Below are 13944 nucleotides of genomic sequence, written 5' to 3'. Positions count from 1 at the left end.
CTGGAAGAAAACCGACAACAAAATGACTAGAAACTGTCACAAGCTCAGTTCCTTTGAAACTAGGAAGGTGTATAGTGCACTGTATTGAACAACTACGTGAGATTATAGGTAGCAGGACCATATGTCAGTTACTATCTTCTGAATAGAGTCTCTCTGTATCAAAGAGAGGGAATCAAACAAGCTGTTATAGAGCAAATCACTTTGATTGAATCTGCCTGCGGTTTATGCACCATGTCATGTGGAGACTGGAAATGAGAGATACTTTGATGCAGTCATATTCAAAGAAAACCACTTGATCAACTTAATTATTCAAGGACGCAAATATTGACAGCGATCCTTTGTAATAATAAAAACTGAAATGTCTGAGGGAGACATCACCGAGGAATGTTACAGTCTGCTTTCTGGATTGGCATGGAAACAAAAGTGGCCATATGGGCAGGCTCGGTTAAATTAATTATTTCTTTTCCATTTCCAATTTTTGAAAGAACGTTGAGCATTGTTGAGTATTTCTGAATAAATAACACTGCATCCTTCACAGGCTGTTTTATTTCTATGTACAGACCCTTACTTTCAGATGTGACAGAGGATTTTATAAGAAAGAAAACCTCTTTTATTACTATTGTATGTGGAATTTATCTTACTTATTTTTTAGGAATTGTTAAAAAACAACCCGACTGTTAAAAAAAAAAAAATATATATATATATATATATATATATATTTTTTTTTTCTTCACTTTTTCACTTTTTCACATATACATATATACATACATATATATATATATATATATATATATATATATATATATATATATATATATATATATATATATATATATGTATGTGTGTGTGTGTGTGTGTGTATATATATATATATATATATATATATATATATATATATATATATATATATATGTGTGTTTTATTATTATTAAATAGATTAAAATTAATTTTTATTCTTTTATTTGTACTGGTGTTTGAAATGTAAGAGTCAGGGCTTTTATTTTGAAAAATAAACTAACAACCCGGAAGTTAACATGTCTAAAGAAGCGGCTGCACCACACACCGGTGTGTTATCATATCCATTGTTGGTCTAAAAAGTCTCCTTTTAGCTTTAGTTATTAACTTTAAACTAAGATATATACTTTTGCTATTTCACTGTCAGGTCCTGTTGATGTTTGTGATAGATAAGTAAAAGCAGCAGCGATGAGGACTGTGTTTATGGTGGCTGAGAAGCCCTCTCTGGCTCAGTCCATTGCCAAAATCCTTTCTAAAGGTGAGTCTGCATGATCTGTATAAAAATGAAAAATGCTGCATATAATTACAAATGCCCTAATTTATAAACGGGATTAAATGATTTAGATGTCTTGTTCCTTTAAGTAAAACAGCGCCCATGTTTGTTCCTGTTCGACAGTCATTTATTAATATCACATTGATATACCTCTTTAGAAGATAGACAGTTGTTATTACATGTCAACTAAGATGCTAGATTAAAATATGTTGAATAGCACTTTTCTAATTATTTGTCAGTTTTTGGCCGCATACTAATTTATGGAGTATGTTGAATAGTCACTTCAGGGCTCTTTAAGCAAGCAGGAAACATCTGAGATAAAAAGCTTTTGTTACAAAACTAGTTTATTTAATCACATTTACAAGCATTTGGCAACTCAAGGCAGCGGATGCATTGTGTTGTTGTTCGTTTAATATAATAAGCATTACCATTCAGTTGACTTCTTCGCAGATGACATTAAAATTAAGTGGCGCTATTATAATCATTGAAATTGAATCCAGTGCATGAACTGTTAGACCCAGTGCTAATTCTGTCTGGATGTAGCACATATACAGGCGATATTGACATCCTCGAATTCCAGCGCGTAAGTTGGGCATCTTGGGTTTTTCCGGAGAAATGGCATTTTGATTGCAATGGGGATGCTCTCCAGACTGAAGGAGCTGTCCACCCCCTTGCAGGAATGACTGTTCAGGCAGTTTGCTTCGTAGATGATCTGCGGCACGCGGTCCAGGTCCACTTTCTCCCTGTTATCGGTGCAGAAAAGTATATTCAGATACATTCAGAATATGCATGCAGTGCCTTTCAGATTAGATGGTTTACATTTTCATGCCAGTTAGGACAATTACAGCTTGCCACGTTCTGAAATGTTGCAGGCTATTATAAGAAAAGGATTGCACGCATACTGTAAAAATCAACCGGCAGTATACTTTCCATATTTTAAAAAGGCTTAGAAATCTGCTGCACTCACTCGTAGCTCCATGCGGCGACGCTGCGTTCGTTGATCCTGCTGGGCAGGTTGATGAGCTGTGTGTGGTACTCTTTCAGCGTGGAGGAGCAGTAGGTGTGCTCCACACACTGCGCCATGATTGGGCTGCACTGGCTGGGGTTTAAGACCAGCAGAAAAACGCTCAGGAGTCCAAGAATCTGTAGCAAATCGGTATTTATTAGTTTGCACCTTCTTGGATTGTGGTCATTCTATAACTGCTGACAGTTGCATTCATAGATGCGGCGCAGCTGTTTACGTTGGCATCATTCAAGTTAACAAATAATTATCAATGCCATGTGTTCCTTAACTTGTAAAAATGGGTAAACTTATTTTCCACAACACCCTTAGCATATGTTAAGTATCAGTGATGAACAATAAATAAATATAGTATACTAAATTATTATATTGGGCTCTTAGTTATTGCAATGTTTGGGTCTCCTTTGAAAGTTTGAGATTTAAAAAAAAAAACCTTTTAGCAAGAATTCCTTAAACTGAGCAAATGTGACAATAAATACATTTAGCATTTTGCAAAAATATGTATTTATATATTAGTCTATAGACTAATTCTGTATTTTTGAACATCAGAAAATCATGAAAAAATAAATTGTACGACGGTTTTCAATAGGCAGCACAACTGTATTTTTATTATAAAAGTCTTGAGCAGCAAATCAGCATATTAAAAGAATTTTTGAAGTATTGTATGACAATAAAGCTGATGCTGAAAATTCAGTTTTGCATCACAGCAAAAAAACCAAAAAACATTTTAAAATATATTCCAATGGAAAAAATAGTTATTTGAAATTGTAATAATATCTCACAATAGTAATATTTGCAATGCCAATATTAATATTTTTGAGCCACTAAAAGCTGCTTGGGTGAACATAAGAGGTAAAAGATTTAAAAAAAAACATTAATATTGCCCCAAACCTTTGAATAGCAGTGTTACTAATTGCCTGTGTCAGTAGTACTTTAAATTTAAAAAGCAATTCAATCCAAGTGCAGTTTCCTAGTTCTCGGTCCTAGCTGATCTTGTGAGGCAAGCCTTGCGCAAATAGAGTTGAAGACTTACCTGTATCTGTTGCATGCTGGAGAAACGCAGGTGACGAGTGCAGCGAGAGGCAGGAGGCTTTGCTGTGCCTGTGGGAGGTGAAGCTTCCAGTCCCAGTGTGCCTATATTTATGTAGCACCATCTCAATGGAAACCTCCAAAAATCTGAAGCGAAAGCCAGTGGTCAAAGAGAGAGGAGGTCATCAACCAGGTTCATTCACAAAGGACTCCATCATCAGAGTTCAGCCTTGGAAACAGCATCTCATTACCTGATGGCGACCGTTGATGTCATTCAGGTTTAAATATATAGGCCACAAAATGGAAAAGAATGAATGAAAGGAATGATGCATAATCAGCTCTTCTCTCTCTCATTTTACTTTACGATGGATCGCTCAATGCCAGCACCAATTAGACTGCTTTTGGCCTGCCCGTTCGTCAGTGTCCACCATCAGTGTTTCTGAAGGAGCGCTTATGCAGTAGTCATGTTTATGTTAATTACTTTCGCAGACGTTGACGGATAAAGGCTGATGAATGACAAACCGCACGCATTCGAAGCAAAGCATTACGTTTTATTATAATGCAATTATTTTGGTGTCAGTTCAGGATTATGTTTGCACTGTTTATGTTAAAATGCTTCTGTTTGTAATTTTGTTGTTGTTAACGGGATAGTTTATGCAAAAATAAACAGTCTCTCATCCTTACGTCTTTCCAAACCTGTATGCCTTTCGTGAATGATGTTTTAAAGAATGATGGGTTAGATTTGCGCTCTAATGAATTCTGTATTTTTTGTTCGTGGAAGTGGAAGTCAGGGGTCCCCGAAAACGAAGAAAGAACACAAAATCGTAAGAAGAGTGTGAGGTTTTTAAACATTTCTTTTTTTTTTTTGCCTTTCACTCACAGGCAGCTGTTCAACGCGGAAAGGTCTGAATGGAGCGTGTTCAGTCCATGAGTACACAGGAAGCTTCATGGGACAAAATGTGAGGTTCAAGATGACGTCGGTATGTGGACATGTCATGAGTTTGGACTTCATAGGCAAGTATTTTATCTTCAGTAGGTCTGCTTTTTAAATGCCTGTATAATGAATAATGAAAGGTTCGTGCGGTTGACATACATGCAATGTCCAAAAACACTTTCATTTTGCTATAATATGCATCTTATTTGTTCAACGACTCCCAAACGATTTGTTTAACGATTACTTTTTCCAAACCCTTCCTCTGTGCGGCGCTAGTCTGCGGTGATTTCATTTACAGCAGTGTTTGTGAGCTTTCGAGGCTCAGAAAGCGGCACCTTGCGGCGAAGAATGAATTTCCATTTCCACTAACTTGAAAATTAATGAATTAATAAAAACTTTACTCACCCCGAAGCCATCCTAGGTTGTATATGACTTCCATCTTTCAGACGAACACAGAGTTTTAAAAAAATGCATTCGGTCTCTTCCGAGCTTTGTAATGCTTGTGGATAGCGGCCATTATTTTGAAGCAAAATAATGGCGTAAAACTAACCTATACACCTTCCAGGGGATTATCACATGTCTTCTGAAGCACTAATAACAATAATATGTATTTTTAAACAGCCAATCATAATATTTTCTAAAGGAAAATGTGACTGGATTAATGATGTTAATAAATCAGCGTTGAAATCACAGGAATAAATTACGTTCCGTATGTTATTAAAATGATTATTAAATTACATTATTAAAATATATTGAAATAGAAAATGTTTATTTTAAATCTCACAAATACTGTACACTTTTACTGTTTTGATCCCTATCCTTAATGTTTTGCAGGAAAGTATAACAACTGGGATAAAGTTGATCCAGCTGAGTTGTTCAGTAAAGCTCCGACTGAGAAGAAAGAAGCAAACCCCAAACTAAATATGGTCAAATTCCTTCAGGTGACTTTACCTTTCATTACCTGACTGATTATGGTGTATCTGTCGTCTAAAATAATGAAACATTTAGACAAACTATATTTAAAGACAACATGCAAGCCTTTCAAATAATTTTTATGTACTATAAATGCTATATAATGTAATTATACTATAGTAAATTTAATATTAACGATTAACGAATAGCATATTTGAAATCCCTTTCGTAAATCTTTAAATAACAAAGTTGCTGTTTTTTTACAGGTTGAAGCAAAAGGTATCGACTATGTTGTCCTGTGGTTGGATTGTGATAAAGAAGGAGAGAACATATGTTTTGAGGTGAGTCTGAATCTAGTGAAAAAATAAAAGATAAGATCCATATGGCTCGGCCTGAGGTGTTCAGTCTTTTTGAGCGTGCATTTTCTTAATTTGTTGTACTGTCTCAGGTGTTGGATGCCATTCAGCCGGTGATGAATAAGTCTTACGGTAATGATCGTACTGTGTATCGCGCAAAGTTCAGCTCCATCACAGACACGGATATCTGTAACGCCATGAACCGACTCGGAGAACCCAACAGGAACGAGGCTCTGTCAGTAGATGCTCGTCAGGAACTGGATCTCAGGATCGGCTGTGCTTTCACACGGTAGGAAAGAGGCCATCTAGATAGAACAGACCTAAGTTGATTTATTTATTTTTAATAACGTTTTTTATACCATTATAATACATATACTTTATAATATAATTTGTGTGTTCAATATACATTACTGTTGAAAACATTGGAGTTGGTAAGTTGTAAAAATGTTTTTATTTCAAAAGTTTCTTATGCTTTTAAAGGCTGCATTTATTTGATGAAAATATAATAAAAGCGGTAATATTGTTAAATAACTTAAAAGAACCCTTTTAATATTTAGTATATTGTAAAAAAAAAAAAATTCAAGTGATTTTAGTTACATTTTTCAACAGTTTTCAGTGTCACAAGATCTTTCAGAAATCATTTTAATATGGTTGCTTGATGCTCAAATTATGGACTTAATATTTTTGTAGATTCTTTATATAATAGAAAGTTCACAGCATTTGTTTGAAACATAAACATTATAAATATATTCACTGTCACTTCGTCTTATAAATAAAAACGTTTATTTAGTAAATAAGCATTATTTTAATAAGAAGTGACAGTCAATATATTTATAATATTTCGAATATTCCGAAAAATGTCCTTTTTTAAGTTCCCTTTTAACTCGCTACAAACTTATGAACAGTAGTGCATTTGTCAAACTTATTATGGATCATAGTAACGTTCATCACACATGATCACTATATTTTTAGTTTCCAGACTAAATACTTCCAGGGGAAATATGGGAATTTGGACTCCTCCTTGATCTCGTTCGGTCCCTGTCAGACTCCCACACTGGGATTCTGTGTGGAACGGCACGACAAGATCCAGTCCTTCAAAGCTGAAGCATACTGGGTTATACAGGCAAAGGTCAGCTCTGCCCTTTTCTGCTCAAAATACGAAACCAAGCTTCAAAAATGCATTTCTTTCTCATTGCATACTTACTTCTTTTCTGCATTTTCCACTTTTGTTTCTGTGCACACAGGTTTTTAAAGGCAAGGACAGTCCGCTCACCTTGGACTGGGACCGCGTGCGAGTGTTTGACCGAGATGTTGGTCAAATGTTTGTTAACATGGCAAAGACTGCTAAGGAGGCTAAAGTATGTATTTGGATGTCATTTATTATGATTGCGTCATTTAATTTTTTTTGCGATGCTAAATGTGTAACTGCATGAGTCACATTGTGTCTTTTCTTGCAGGTTGACTCGGTCTCTAAGAAAGAGAAAGCCAAGCAGAGACCCCTCGCGTTGAATACAGTGGAGATGTTAAGAGTGGCCAGCTCTGCTTTGGGTTGGCAGCTTTTCTTGTTATTATTAAACGTGAATTCACAAATCAAAAGCATAATAACTGGGCTTTTGAAGAAATGAGGAAAGAAAGAAAGAGGGGACACAATTAAAACAAATACTTGTGAAATGTAATAACCTGTCATGTCTAAAAGAACATGAAGTGGTTTAGAACTTTTGTAGACAGCATTAAAGTATCATTTACATAAAAATAATCAGACTGAAAATAGTTAATCTAGTGCTGTCAAACAATTAATAACATCCAAAATAAGTTTTTGTTTACATAATATTTATTTGTGTACTGAGCATGTTTATGTTGTATATAAATACCCACATATGCATGTATATTTAAAATTATATATATGAATATAAATATATAAATGCAAATACTTTACAAATATACATTCATGTATGTGTGTGTGTGTATATGTATATATACACACACACACACACACACACACACAATAAATACACAGTACACAAACATATTTTGTGATCACGGTTAATAAATTGACAGCACTATAGTTAGCTCACGCTACCATTCAAAAGTTTGGTAACTTTTGTAATTTAAAATAACAGTTTTCTGTGGTGATATATTGTAAAATGTAATTTATTCCTGTGATGCAAAGCTGAATGCAAAGCAGCATCATTACTCCAGTCTGCAATGTCGCATGATCCTTCAGAAATCATTCTAATATGCTGACAGAGGGGAAAAAATCCCAAAGCTTAAATCTGCAGCGTGTATTTGATTTTTATCTGTGTATTTCTCAGGAATGGGTCCCCAGCACACTATGCAGATAGCAGAGCGTCTTTACACACAGGGTTATATCAGCTACCCTCGCACAGAGACCACACATTACCCTGAAAACTTTGACCTCAAGGGCACCCTCAAACAGCAGGCCAACAGCTCCTTCTGGGGTGAAACGGTATAGCGCTTTCAATTGATCTATTTTTTAATGATTAATATTTTATTATATATTAAAAAGAAACATAACTGATGTTGGTGTTACTGTATTTTTGGTGTTGGTGTTAATTGCATTATTATATAGCCTGTATATTTAATCCTGATATGCCACAAAAATAATGATTACTATTTCTGTGTGTACAGGTAAAAGCCCTGCTCTCTGAGGGCATTAACAGGCCAAGAAAGGGAGTGGATGCAGGAGACCACCCGCCAATCACACCCATGAGAGCCGCCTCTGAGAGCGAGCTGGGTACGACGCATTTACATGTTTGATATTGACATTTATAGCACAGAGATATTTTACAAAACACTCAAGTCATACTAGAGTCATACTGAGTGCATATTATTTCATGTTAGTACAGTGGATACTACTATTTAGGTAATTACACTGTATTATGACACCTTATAATAAAGTGTTACCCTCATCCCTTACTTAGCCCACCCTTAAACCTAGACATAGCATCAAACCTGCCCCTAACCTTACCTGTATCCAACCTCAATAGCGGCAAAACTATATACAATATATATATTAACCTTCGATTAGACATCAAAAAAAAGGCCATATTGCAGGAACATCCTAACTCTAGAAACTAATCCTAACTGATCTAAAGTCAGATGTAAGAAAACAGAGCTAAAAAATGACAAATATAATTTTTGGCCTCTGCAGGCAGCGATGGTTGGCGTTTGTATGATTACATCACACGGCACTTCATCGCCACCGTCAGCCCCGACTGCAAATACCTACAGACCACCATTTCCTTCAGCATCGCCACAGAGAGCTTCACGTGCAGCGGGAAGACTCTCATCTCTACCGGTGCGTGTAGTCTTCAGATGAGCTTTGTTTATGTTTCAGCCATTTTTAAATTCTATTCCGGTGGATGATGCTTATTAACGTTTCATGCAATCAGGTTACACCGAGGTGATGCCCTGGCAGGGTATTGCACAGGAAGAGGCCTTGCCGGTGTGTGAGAGAGGAGACACGTTTACAGTGGATGAGATCAAACTACTGGAGAAACAGACCAATCCCCCAGACTACCTGACTGAGGCCGAGCTCATCACACTCATGGAGAAACACGGCATCGGTACGATCGGTTTTATTAGTGCTTCAACCTTCACAGCAGTTTACAGAACAGATTACATTTAAACTCATTTTACTCTGATATTCTGATACTCTGTCTCTGATATTCACAATCACTTATTTTTGTTGTATCTTTGGATGCAGTGTGTTTCTACAAAATTAATTACAGGTCTCAAAAGAATGCAGAATTTATATTATGCCATTATTTAAATGCAATTATATATAAATATAAGTTATCCATGTCAAAAACAGTTATCCTGCTAAATATTTTTAAGCAGAATTAATTTTTGTAGGTTTCAGGATATATATATATATATATATATATATATATATATATATATATATATATATATATATATATATATATATATATATATAATGTGTGTGTGTGTGTTTTTATAATAAGCATTTACAGCTTATTTAAATTTTTTTTTGGTTTTTTTAAATGACAATATTAATGTTTATTGGCAGTATTTACCAAACTTTAACTGGTAGTTTGAGTGAAGTTTTTTCTTAAACCTTTAATTGACCTATTTGTAAAGGTTATTATTATGTGAACTGCATTAAGAAGCGATTTTGTCTCTAGGTACGGACGCCAGCATCCCTGTCCACATTAACAACATCTGCCAGAGGAACTACGTGACCGTTGAAAGTGGCCGCAGGCTCAAACCCACAAACCTGGGGATCGTTCTGGTTCACGGTTACTATAAAATTGGTACGGAAAAACATTTGAACCTCAAGTACTAAGCTGTTGCGTGCTTGATTTGTTCAACGTTTTTTTCCTTGTACATCTGTACGCGTGTGTTAGATGCAGATTTGGTGCTGCCTACGATCCGCAGTGCTGTGGAAAAGCAGCTAAACCTGATAGCTTTGGGAAAGGCAAACTTCCAGCAGGTCTTGCAGCACACTCTGGACATCTTCAAGAGGAAGTTTCACTACTTTGTGGACTCCATTGCAGGTCGTTTCCCTCAATTAACCTATGCGAAGAATTAGCATGTTGTTGTATTCTGTACCTCCATGTTTATATGATTGCTGCATAATGGTCCGACTAAATTATGCCTTGTCGGACCTGCCTCAGCCCGGAGTAGCAAAATATACAGTTGTAACTGCTGTGGAAATACATTGATCTGCTCTAAACAGCATTACAAATATCACCTGTGCAGTGTAAATTTGGCAGTGTTGCTTTAACACTAACACTACTTTATACTTATCAGTGTATATTACATTACTGACTCTTAAATCACGTTCTGAATGTTTTTAACAGGCATGGATGAGCTGATGGAAGTGTCCTTTTCCCCCATCGCTGCTACTGGGAAACCTCTCTCACGCTGTGGCAAATGCCATCGCTTCATGAAGTACATCCAGGTCTGCAACGACTCATATTTACTTTTTTACTCATGCTGCCTCCTTGATTTAGTAGTAGTATTTTACAACATTACTCTTTTTACTATATTGTTGATCATATAAATGCAGCCTTTATGTTGAAGAGTGTAATGTTTAATAGTAGTCCAGGGGAAGTGGTAGTTAAGAGGTCAAAGCCCTCCATGATGTCTCTAAATCAGGAGTTTATGGTAGGGTCAGGGTCGTGGATCAAAGCCCCAGACATGGTGTTGCAATTCTTTGACTTCGAGTACTGTCATTAGTTCAAACTAAAGTTCAGCGTTGACAAAGAAAGCAGCAGTAAATTCTAGCCTGTACATAGTTCAGTGCACTATGGAAACAGATTAGTTTTTTGTACAAATCAATTAGTTTTCTTGTAAGAAGGCTCTATAAAAGCTGCATTTATTTGATTAAAAATGCAATAAAGTAGAAGAAAGTGTGAAACATCATTACAATTCAAAATAACTTTATTTCAGTATTTTTTCAAATGTAATTTGTTCCAGAGCTCTGGCAGGTTTTCCAGTCTTCAGTGTCACACGGTCCTTCAGAAATGTTCTAATGTTTTGTTTTGCTGCTCAAGAAACGCTTAATATTATCAATGCCGAAAACGGTTGTTCTGCTTAATATTTTTGTGGAAACCGTGATGCATTTTATTTTATTTCAGTATTTTTTTTTTTGACGAATAGAACGTTTAAAAACACACATTTACATGAACTGGTAACGTTTTAGATCAATTTAATATGTCCTTTCTGAAAGTATTAATTTCTTTAATGAAATCTTACTGCCACAAAACTTTTGAACAGTACTGTTTGATGCATGTATACCCACATACTGCTTTGTACATCATACATACAAGTTGAGAGGAAATGATGTTGATTGGTCGCAAGTGAGTGAGTTAAAGTTTTTGATGACTCATTTGATGTGGATGGAGATCCCAGAGCATCCACATACGCACACTACCTTTAATCCTAATTAGCATCCGAATGGTCATGTTGCTGCAAATCACATGGTTCATTTATTTTCCGCTCTGATGCATTTTGGGCTTTTAGGCAGCCTCTTATCTCTCTAGCACCTAAAAATGGCCTTCAACGAGAAAGCATTTTATATAAATGTTGTCCTGTGTTCATCTGAATGTGGAATTACTCACAAATTATTCATCAGCGTCCCTCATCATTTAAATGAGACCCTGGGCTGTTGGTCTAATGTCCCAGTTAAATGGGCTTCAATGTCCACCGCTTGTGTAAGGGAAACTAATGCTGATTTTCTCAAGGACTTTACTGTTACTTATTCGCTTTGGATGGTACAATATGTGGAAAATGATGTTAAAAACTGAAAGATATTAGTAATTCAGTAAATGCTGGTCTTTTCCACCATCCATATTTTTGGAGAAGCAATATTTGCTACAAAAAATACATTTGGCCTTTTAAATCATCATCATTATTATTATTATTATTATTATTATTATTATTATTATTATTATTATTATTATTATTTTTTATTAAATGTTATATTTTTAATAAATGCACATAAAATGTATTTTACAATGGCAAAAAGTTGAGTCAGATGATACCCAGATGGCTTTTAGTGACAAATGTAAAGTGACAGTCTTTTTGGATCACCCCCAGGCCAAACCCAGTCGCCTGCACTGCTCTCATTGTGACGAGACCTACAGTTTGCCTCAGAATGGAGCCATTAAACTGTACAAGGAGCTCAAGTGTCCTCTGGATGAGTTTGAGCTGGTGCTGTGGACCTCGGGGTCTCGTGGCAAAAGCTACCCTGTGTGTCCATACTGCTTCAGCAACCCTCCCTTCAGAGACATGAAGAAAGGTAAGAGAGACCGGATTCTCAAATCTACTTTTAAAGTGATTTTTGAGTAAGGTTTGTTTTTTTTTTTATGGCTGGATAAACCATATTTATAGTTTATGAAAATTAAAAGAAACATTTTGTTTCCAAATCAAACATAGTTTTTGAATATGATTTAAATAATCAATAAATAAAAATAAACATTTTTTTTTTTTATTTAAACAATTTGCTTTTAGAAGTATTTAAAATATTAAATACATTTTATATAATTACAAACATTACGTACACATTATCAATTAAAAGCTTGGATTTTGTAAAATTTGCTTTTGAAAGAATAAATAATGATTTGTGTAGGATTACGTGACACTGAAGTAATGATGCTGAAAATTCAGCTTTGAAGAAATTTAAGGAATAAATTAAATAATAAAATATATTCAAATAAAATAGAAAAACTTTCCTTTAAATAGTAATAATATCTTACATTATTACTTTTTAACCCTTTTTTAATCCGTAAATCCATCCTTGGTAAGTAAGCATAATATTAAATAATGACCTATATTTATATATATATTATATATATATATATATATATATATATATATATATATATATATATATATATATATATATATAACCTTTTATACATGTATTATAGAGGTGCAATGAGACAAAATGCTGTAAAAGTTTTCCTATTTAAAGAACAGTCCTTATTATATGATTGTTCTTTCTGTTTCTGTCAGGGATGGGCTGTAATGAGTGCACCCACCCTTCCTGTCAGCACTCTCTCAACTCTCTCGGCATCGGTCAGTGTGTTGAATGTGAGACAGGCGTCCTGGTTTTCGATCCCACCTCGGGTCCAAAGTGGCGCATGGCTTGCAACAAATGCAACGTGGTGGTGCATTTCTTCGAGCACGCTCATAAAGTGCAGGTGTCCCAGGAAAGCTGTGATTCCTGCGAAGCCTCGCTGGTCATAGTGGACTTCAACAAGACACGCTCGCCGCTGCCTGACGGGGAAACGCAGCACACCGGCTGTGTGTTTTGTGACGCCGCGTTCCAGGATCTGGTGGAGCTGAAACACGCGACCATGCGCCATCCCATGCATCGGGCCGGAGGAGCCCGGAGAGGGAGAGGGAAGGGGAGAGGCAGGAGGCCTGTGGGGAGAGGGAATCCTAAAAAACCTAAAGACAAAATGGCAGCCCTGGCAGCATACTTTGTATAGATTGTTCATTTTTCTTGCAGCAGAGAATTAAAGACAGCAGAAAAAGGCTTCGAATTCAAGCTGAAAAGATGGCAATAAACTTTTAGTTTAATAGAGTCTTTGCTGTATTCTGTCTGTCTGAGTTTATCCCTATATATTTAATGCACCATTTTTTTTTAAAGACGTCTATATTCTGCATTTATATTATGATATATATATATTGAAGCATTGAAATATTATTATAATTGAAAATAACCATTTTCTGTTTCAATAATTTAATTGAAGACTAGAGTAATGGCTGGAACATACTCTCACACACACATACACATACATATACATAAAATAAGTAGCAGCCATTACTGTAGTCTATATGCATTTTGCTATCAATTTTCGTAACAAAAAATGAAAAAAATAAACCCAAACAAATATGGTATTAATGT

General features: G+C 35.5%; 2 protein-coding genes across 2 annotated transcripts; one reads left to right on the top strand and one right to left on the bottom strand.

The window, feature by feature from the left end:
* The first annotated feature begins 1022 nt into the window (after nt 1-1022).
* top3b (DNA topoisomerase III beta) lies at nt 1023-13620 on the top strand. Its single transcript, XM_043238199.1, has 18 exons — nt 1023-1065; nt 1163-1273; nt 4221-4352; nt 5107-5213; nt 5451-5525; nt 5633-5829; nt 6513-6669; nt 6785-6898; nt 6998-7088; nt 7853-8007; nt 8190-8295; nt 8713-8859; nt 8954-9127; nt 9710-9838; nt 9932-10081; nt 10388-10488; nt 12129-12330; nt 13047-13620. Exons 2-18 carry the CDS (start codon nt 1204-1206, stop codon nt 13523-13525), a joined length of 2586 nt encoding a protein of 861 aa, XP_043094134.1. The 5' UTR covers nt 1023-1065; nt 1163-1203; the 3' UTR covers nt 13526-13620.
* LOC122344671 (interleukin-17A-like) lies at nt 1548-3404 on the bottom strand. Its single transcript, XM_043238200.1, has 3 exons — nt 3343-3404; nt 2256-2431; nt 1548-2031 (listed from the first exon to the last, which is right to left on the bottom strand). The coding sequence occupies exons 1-3, from the start codon at nt 3355-3357 to the stop codon at nt 1812-1814; spliced, it is 411 nt and encodes a 136-aa protein (XP_043094135.1). The 5' UTR covers nt 3358-3404; the 3' UTR covers nt 1548-1811.
* Nucleotides 13621-13944: the final 324 nt, after the last annotated feature.

The sequence above is a fragment of the Puntigrus tetrazona genome, chromosome 5 (genome assembly GCF_018831695.1).
Source record: "Puntigrus tetrazona isolate hp1 chromosome 5, ASM1883169v1, whole genome shotgun sequence".
Lineage (NCBI taxonomy): Eukaryota > Metazoa > Chordata > Actinopteri > Cypriniformes > Cyprinidae > Puntigrus > Puntigrus tetrazona.
Note: the sequence above shows the minus strand (reverse complement) of the source record. Positions and strands in the feature narration are given on the sequence as shown.